This window comes from Otolemur garnettii, unplaced genomic scaffold (genome assembly GCF_000181295.1).
Source record: "Otolemur garnettii isolate 467f Iridium unplaced genomic scaffold, OtoGar3 scaffold00003, whole genome shotgun sequence".
Classification (NCBI taxonomy): Eukaryota; Metazoa; Chordata; class Mammalia; order Primates; family Galagidae; genus Otolemur; species Otolemur garnettii.
The window spans coordinates 16,651,057-16,659,404 of NW_003852398.1; the positions used below are offsets into that span (position 1 = coordinate 16,651,057).

The window sequence follows — 8,348 nt, forward strand, 5'->3', positions numbered from 1 at the left end:
CCCACCAAAGTGCCATGGTTCAGTGAAGTACAAGGAGGGGCTTGAGAGGTACGAAGTCACAAGACACACGGCGCCCGCGGCTGCCTCCTGGGCGCACACTCGCTCTGTCCCCGCGCGGGACAGCCCCACGCGGGCACACATGCAGACCACACGCACGCCGCACAGACACACGCAGGGGTACCCACGGTTAAATACATGTAGAGAGGGACTCGTTTATATATATACAGAGGGAGAGAGAGAGGGAGGTAAATCCCGGCGGCGTCGGGTCCCCCAGGCTCTCAGCATGCTCGGCCTGGCTCTCTGCGCTGTACCTGGCACCCATGCCCCTGCCAGAAAAGCAGCTGCCCCTCTCCCCCGCCCTCACCCACCCCGTCCCCTGGGGGCGCGTCTCCCCGCGCGGACACTCCCCTCCCCTCTCCGCCCCGCCCTCCCCCCCACGAAGATTTCATCCCCCGGGAAAGGAAGCTGTGCGCGGGGCCCCTAAAACTGCCCGGGCGCCAGAGGCATGTTGCTTTTGAAGCCCGGCTGCCCGTTGGCCACGTCGGCCGCAGTCTCGCAGCCCCCGTTGCTGGAGCCCCCCTCCGTCCCGGGGCTCTCGGGATCCGCCAGCAGCTTGAAAGTGAAGAGCGGGCCCGAGTCGTGGCGGCCGCGGCGGCCGGGGTGCTCGGGCGCCGGCAGGCTCAGGAGGGCGCCGGGCGCCTTCCACTCCGGGAAGGCGCACAGCTCGACGGGCGGCGGCGCGCCGCGGCCCAGGTAGCCCGGGCTCGGAGAGGCCGAGGGCAGGGTCCGCTGGCTGCCGCTCAGGCAGCTGCCGCTGTCGTCCAGCGAGTCCTTGCGCGACTGCGAGCGCTCCAGCGAGCCGCCGCGCGTCCACGGACGGTAGGTGTAGGCGCAGCCGCCCAGGCGGCGACAGCGGCGGCGGCGGCGGCGACGGCGGCACTGGCACCCGAGGATGCGCACGAAGGCGCGCTTGAACTCCTTGCTGGAGCACGGGTAGATGATGGGGTTGAGGCAGCTGTTGAAGTAGCCCAGCCAGAACACCACTTTGAACACGGCGTCCGGGGGCTTCAGGGTGGAGAACAGGGAGCCTGCAGTGGGGAGGGCCGGGGAGGACACGGGCAGAAAGACAACAGACAGCGGCTGGTGAGTAGTCAAGCTCTCGCCTCCTCCTGCCCCTCTTAGACCAGTCACTGGGCAACAGTCCTGCCTCCAGGCCTTTCCCCAGGCAGGTTCCTCCACCTTAATCACTTTTCCCTTTCAAAATGAACGAATCCTACTTTTTTTTTTTTTTGAGACAGAGTCTCACTCTGTCACCCTGGGTAGAGTCTTGGAGCGTCACAGCTTGCAGCAACCTCAAACTTTTGGGCTCAATTGACCCTCTTTTCTCAGCCTCCCAAGTAGCTGAGACTAAAGGAGCCTGCCACAATGCTTGGCTATTTTTAGAGATGGGGGTCTCTTGCTTGCTCAGGCTGTTCTCCAACGCGTGAGCTCAGGCAATCCACCGCCATCGGCCTTCCAGAGTGCTAGGATTACAGGCATGAGCCACCGCGCCCATTCGTCAACCTCAGTCACTTCCTATTCATGAAACCTTTCCTGGTCTGGTCAAGCACCACGTGAGCTCCTACATCTAAAGGTCTCCTGGGACAGCACTTGCCTCATTCAACCCAAGTGATGGTAATAATCCCCCAAGATGCACCCCTCTTTGGGGGCAGGCACTGTGCCAGGTGCTTTACCTGTATTAATTTATCCCTCACAAAATGCCACGCAGTAGACGCTGATTTATTTCCCTGAAGTGAAGATGTATTCAAGACTTAAACGTGAAAGGCAAAACTTTAAAGATAAAAGAGTACAATGTAAAGGACTTTTTTTTTTTTTGAGCAAAGGTCGAAGAAAAAATGACGTAGCACTTCAAAAGAATAACCATGGGGCAAGAATGGGAGAAACTAATTAGGTATGCTCAGCTTCCATAGCACCGTGATTACAGCACCAGCCACATAACACCAAGGCTGGGCCAGCTAAACAACAAAGACAACTGCAATAAAAAGTAGCCCGGTGTTGTGGCAGTCGCCTGTTGTCCCAGCTACTTGGGAGGCTGAGGCAAGAGAATTGCCTAAGCGATTGGAGTTGGATTTGGAGGTTGTTGTGAGCTGTGAGGCCATAGCACTCTACTGAGGGCGATAAGTAAGACTCTGTCTCTTAAAAAAAAAAAAAGAAAAAGAAAATAAAGAAACATGGGCAAAGAAAATGAACAGGCAGTTTATGAAACAGAGAACCCAATGGCTAATGAAAATATCACAAGATACTCAAAATATTAGACAGCTAAAAACATTAAAACAGAAATGACAAGGAGATATAACATATCTGATGGGCTGGTAAAAATGAGAAATTGGATAATTCCAAGTGTAGAGGATGTGGGGCACCTTCTAAATGGCTGGTAGGGGCAAAGCTTGTGCAGACATTCTAGAGAAAAGTCTGGCACCATTGGTCTAATAAAGTATATATACACCTTGTGATCCAGCCGTTCTGCTCCAGGGCACAGATCTCAAAGAATTTTCACACAAGCCTGTAAGGGGACATGTATGAAGGTGCCTGTGACAGTATGTGGTGACAGGGAGTGGGAGAAGACTTGGGTGTCTCTTTCTGGGAAAAGTTCATACTTGAAGATGATATGCAGCATTCAGAGGCCCAGGATGCCTGGTTTACATAGCAGCAATATGGAAAGATCTGAAATACACTGCTCTTTGTGAAAAAAGTAGGAAATAGAAGGAGTTTTTTTTTTTTTTTTTTTGTAGAGACAGAGTCTCACTTTATCATCCTGGGTAGGGTGCTGTGGTGTCACACAGCTCACAGCAACCTCCGACTCCTGGGCTTAGGCTATTCTCTTGCCTCAGCCTCCCAAGTAGCTGGAACTACAGGTGCCCACCTCAATGCCTGGCTAGAACTAGAATGAGATTTATGACATAAGACCATTTAAGTAACTCAGCAAACAACTGTATGCATTTTGCAAAAACACTTTCAAATTAAAAAAACATATTAGACATAAAATATTTGCCTAGGGGTGGAGGCAGAAGGAAATAAATAAATCAATAAAATAAGAGAGGGGCCTGGCATAGACGGATGTTGATGAGATATCATAAATCAAAAAACATGATTAACTTGCTCCTTTGAATTGAGATTCAAAAACGTTTAATGGAAATATTAAAAACCATTTCCATTTTCAATATAAGGCAACTGAAACTGGTGGAGGTTAAATAACTTGCCCCAGGTCACAAAGCATGTTTGTAATATAGCTAGGATTTAAACTATTAATAAATTCTATTTGAATACATAATGTTCTTTTAAAATAAGGATGCTATTAATAATACTCTTTGTGGGAAGATGAGAAAGTACAAAAAAGCAAAAAGCAAAGAAAAAATATTAAAAAAACACACAACACCAAAATGCCAAAATATCACATGTTGGTATATATGCTTTCAGATTTTTTTTCTCTGCTATATGTATTTTTTTTTTTTTTTTTTGAGACAGAGTCTCAAGCTGTTGCCTTGGGTAGAGTGCTGTGGTGTCATAGCTTACAGCAATCTCAAATTTTTGGGCTTAAGTAATTTTCTTAAGAATTACTGCCTCCTAAGTAGCTGGAACTACAAGCCAATAGCCCTCACAATGCCCGGCTATTTTTTTGTTGCAGTTGTCATTGCTGTTTATCAGCCCTGGGCTGGGTTTGAACCGCCAGCCTCAGTGCATGTGGCCAGCACCCTACCCCACTGAGCTAGGGGCGCTGCCAAAATACAAGTCCTTTTAAAGAATGGGATTATGTTTCTCAGAATATTTTGTAGCTTCAAACCATGTCCCTAACCCTGCCACCTGACCTATGGTGTATCGACTTTTTATTTTTGCCTTATCTCCTGTGTTAGACTGTGAGCTTCCCAAAGCCCTGGTCTGTGGGATCATCTTTGAATCCACGTGTTGAATGAAAAGCTGGCACTCTTAAAATATCTGAATGGGAGGGACCTTAGCAATTGTAAAGTCCAACCGTTTTGCAAATGGAGACTCTGAGGCTCAGAGACTAGCTCAAAAATCCCCCAGGTAGAGCCACAGATGCCACAAGACTTCCTCGCTTAGATTTTGCATGGCCCTGTGTTTCCTTTCTGTAGCACTTCATCTTGATTGTGTGAGATTTGCCCTATTGCCACAGGGAGCCCAGCTCCTTTCCTTTTTCTCTGCTTGGTAACTCACTGGTGACAGCTGGGAGGAGATGGTTGTGCTCCTGTCTAGGATTAAGCCAGCCAAGGATTTAGACTAGGAAAGAGGGTTGTCTATACCTGGCCGTAAGTGCAAACTTAAGTATTGACTTCTTTACTCAACTTAGGGGGAAAACTTAAGGCTACATTCTAGATTTCCTCTCTGTGAGGATGCCATCTCATGGTCTGATTTGTGACAAAAGCCACACCATTAGGCTTATGTCCCACCATTGGAGATACTCCTTTTGATTAAGAAACAGTGCACAAAAATGCGCCTGTGGTGTGTGACCACCCAGCACCCCCTGATGGGGATGAATTGTCTCTGTCCACAGGGCTGGGCTTATTTCAGCACAGGAAACCGGTCTGGACAAAACTGCCCTGCATGAGGACACACAGGGCCCGGGGTGGAGGCTGGGGCTGCGTGGACAGTTGTGGCCAAAAGTGGGGAGGATCTAGAGCAGGAAAGCATATTTGTTGAGGACCAACTTGTAACTTTGCTTGATGCCAGCCCTGTTGAAGACGGTAGTGAAATAAGCAATAAATGGATTAATGGGGATGCATCCCGAGTGATTGGCTCTTTTAAATGATACGCAAATAACAATAATGCTAATAGCTAACATCCCTCATAGCCACCATTTATATTGTGTGTGTGCTATACAGGTCCTGTGCTAAACTCTTTACACTGTTGGCTTGTTTATTTATTTATCTATTTTGAGACAGGGCTTCAAGCTATCCCCCCTGGGTAGAGTGCTGTGGCATCACAGCTCACAGCAACCTCCAACTCCTGGGCTCAAGCGAGTCTCCTGCCTCAGCCTCCCAAGTAGCTGGGATCACAGGCACCCGCCACAATGCCCGGCTATTTTTTGGTTGCAGCTGTCGTTGTTTTGGCAGGCCCGGGCTGGATTCGAACCCGCCACCTTAGGTGTATGTGGCTGGCGCCTTAGCCACTTGAGCCACAGGCGCTGAGCTGTTGGTTTGTTTAATAATTACAGTTGGAAGGTACCATTGCAGATGGTACTTTTGGTGGCCCAATTTGTGGAACAAGCCCCCAGCGTATGGTAGTGGTAGCTATTTATGTTTATATACATTTGTTCATTTATTAGTTCATTCATTCCACAAATACTGAGCTCCTGTCAAGTGCCAGACATGAGGACCAGCTTTAGGGACCCAGAAATGAGTTTGGGGTGTGATATTTGTCTAGTGGCAGATAACAGACCATTCAAGAGAACACACCTGGCATTAGTAACCTAGTGACATAAATGCCACTTTCTCCCCCGTGCCTAAGCAGTGTATCTTTTTAGATTGATTTTCACCTCTATCACTCTGGAAGGACTTTGTCAAAGCTAAAGATAATCTGGATCTTTGCTTTTATTTTCTTGGTAATGTTTTCTTTTTTCTTTTTTTGTTTGTTTTTTTTTTGGCTGGGGGCTGGGTTTGAACCTGACACCTCTGGCATATGGGGCCGGCACCTTACTCCTTTGAGCTACAGTCGCCGCCCATGCCTTTATTTTCTTATAAAGTACTCTCTAAGGACTTTGGTCCTGAGAAGTGTTCAGCCAAAGGTAGGGGTCGATGCCAACTTTTCTCATTGGCCTGTATAGCCAAATTTGAGGTTTGGGCTCCTTCCACTGTTCATTCCTCTGAGAAGAAGGCCATTCTTTGCCCTAAGCTGATTTGGTCAGTGTGGCTGAGTGATAGGAACACAGGGTTTGAAATGACAGACCTTTGTTGAATACCATCTTGAAGTACTGGCTGTTTGCCTTAGAAAAGTTAATTAGTCCTCCTAGCCTCAATTTGTTTCATCTATATAATGGAGACAATATCTGGGTCTTAGAGTTATTGTGAATGCATGAGGATATCTGTGTAAAATACTTGACACAGGGTCTGACACCTTAAAAATAATAATATATGGTGGCCGAGTCATCCTCCTCCTCCAGGAACTGTGCTCTGATTAGTCCCACCCAACTCAGATGACTTCTTTATTCTGCAGGCCACAGAGCTCATACCAGCAGGTGTTATTTTGTTACTTTATTGTTTGCTTGTTAATATTGATAAGCCAGCCTAGGGCTGGCTAAGTCCTCGTTCACCACCCAGACTATAGATTCTTTCTGGGCAGGAACTGTATCTTCATTTCTTTTCTTTGCCTTTCCAGATTTGTATATTTTTATTCCAAGAGTGATACACACTGAATTTTAAAAATTACATATTACGGCTCGGCGCCTATGGCTCAACCGGCTAAGGCGCCAGCCACATACACCTAAGGTGGCAGGTTCGAATCCCAGGCCCGGACCTGCCAAACAACAATGACGGCTGCAACCAAAAAATAGCCAGGCGTTGTGGCGGGCGCCTGTGGTCCCAGCTACTTGGGAGGCGGAGGCAGGAGACTCGCTTGAGCCCAAGAGTTGGAGGTTGCTGTGAGCTGTAATGCCACAGCACTCTACCCAGGGGGACAGCTTGAGGCTCTGTCTCAAAAAAAAAAAAAATTACATATTACAAAATAAATCTATTAAGTATAGAATGAAAGTTCTTTTTACACTCAAGAAGACAGGATTAGGGTTAACAATTTTGTTCTAATTCTAGATTTTTTTCCCCCTGGGTCATGCTACACTGCAAATTGCCTTCTTTGCTTAGACTCTGTATATTTCCCCACGTCAGTGTGTGTGGTGTTCTATCACCCTCCTCCCCAGGAGCTGCGTTACAGCTTACTATTTGGATAGAGAGCAGTTTATCTGACACTTTTCTAAGGATAGTCAAATAGGTGATTCCAAGTTTTGGCTATTCTGGACTTCAGTGATGAAAAAGCCTCACTCATTTCTTTTTTGGCACATTTGAGTGTTTCTGTGGAATAAATCCCACACGAAGAATCACTGGGGCATTTCCACATTTCAGCACCGACAGCCAGATGACCTTCTGAACTGGTTGCACCAGTTTACCCCCCCATTAACTGTGTGTGAGTGTGACATGGTCCTTATTGCATCTCCAGTGCTCTGGAGTCTGTCAGCCTTTTTAATCCTCATGCGTCTGGTAGGTGAAGGATGATCTTGCCCTATTGTTCTGTTTTATTTTGCCCTTAGGCAGACCCCGGCATGGTATGCCCTCCCTCCACAAGCCCTAAGTGACTTCTCACAGGTTGCCCCCCTCGTTCTTGTTGGAATGGGATGCTAACAGAAAGAATCTTGGCTCTTCCATCAGCCTTGTGACTTGGTGAGTCTCATGCTGTTCCAAGCCTCAGGCTCTCATCAGTAAAATGGGGCTAATACTAGTGCTGACCTCTCTGGGTCATTGTGAGGATTACAGCAGATGACACATATGGGGTCTGTATGAGCACCCTGGATGCCAGGTGCCTGCCACCCAATCAACTTTGCGTGAACTGTCATTAACCACATTATAACTATCATTCCTACAAAACACTGACTGGCCTGGAAATCTCAGTTTAGGAAACATGTTTGGGACCTATGTTTGCTAACTCCAGGTGTCATTTTGAATAAATTGCTTTCCCATTCTGAGCCTCGGTTTTCCTTCTTTGAGTGCTTGGAGCTGGATGTTATTTAACTTTAAAATTCAGAATCTCCATGAAGCCAGAGGAGGCTTACTCCTGCTTTCCCAGACTTGCCACAGAGGGGCAGTATGGGTCAGGGTCTGGACCTCTAGGCCGCTACAGATTCCATGGATGCTTTGGCACCTCCCATCCCCCATCCCCCTCCTCACCGAAGCAGCACAGTAGCTACTGGGATTAGGAGCTCTGTCTGCTGTGCCTCCTGCCCAGGTGGAAGCCAAGAAGCTGTAGTTAATTGACAAGGTGCTTGAGCCTGTTAGGCTTGGGGTGACGAGATCTTTTCCCCTGGGCACCCAAACAGACCTTTCACTGGAGGAGAGCAGGTGGAAACTGAGGAAGCCTCCAGGTGAGGGCGGCAAATACAATAGGAAGTGTAGGGTCCTGGAGGGCCCAGGCTCTGTGCTGGAAGTCAGGGCTGTGCTGGGCTCCTTGATGATGCCATTTCCAACTCACTGTGCATGTCCCTGAGTGTCTGTCCTTGACTCTGGCTTCTCTTGCTCTTTGAAATGATTCCCAATGCTCCTTATTGTATTCTTTTTTTTTTTTTTTTTTTT

The 8,348-nt window shown here is 47.9% G+C and overlaps 1 protein-coding gene across 1 annotated transcript in view; it reads right to left on the reverse strand.

Moving 5' to 3' along the window:
• ADRA1B (adrenoceptor alpha 1B) overlaps positions 1-8,348 on the reverse strand; it is a 55,258-nt gene continuing 46,910 nt past the window's right edge. Inside the window, exon 2 of the mRNA XM_003781991.2 lies at positions 1-1,088. Coding sequence (XP_003782039.1) covers positions 481-1,088 — 608 coding nt within the window. The 3' untranslated portion in view covers positions 1-480. The remainder of the gene's footprint in view (positions 1,089-8,348) is intronic.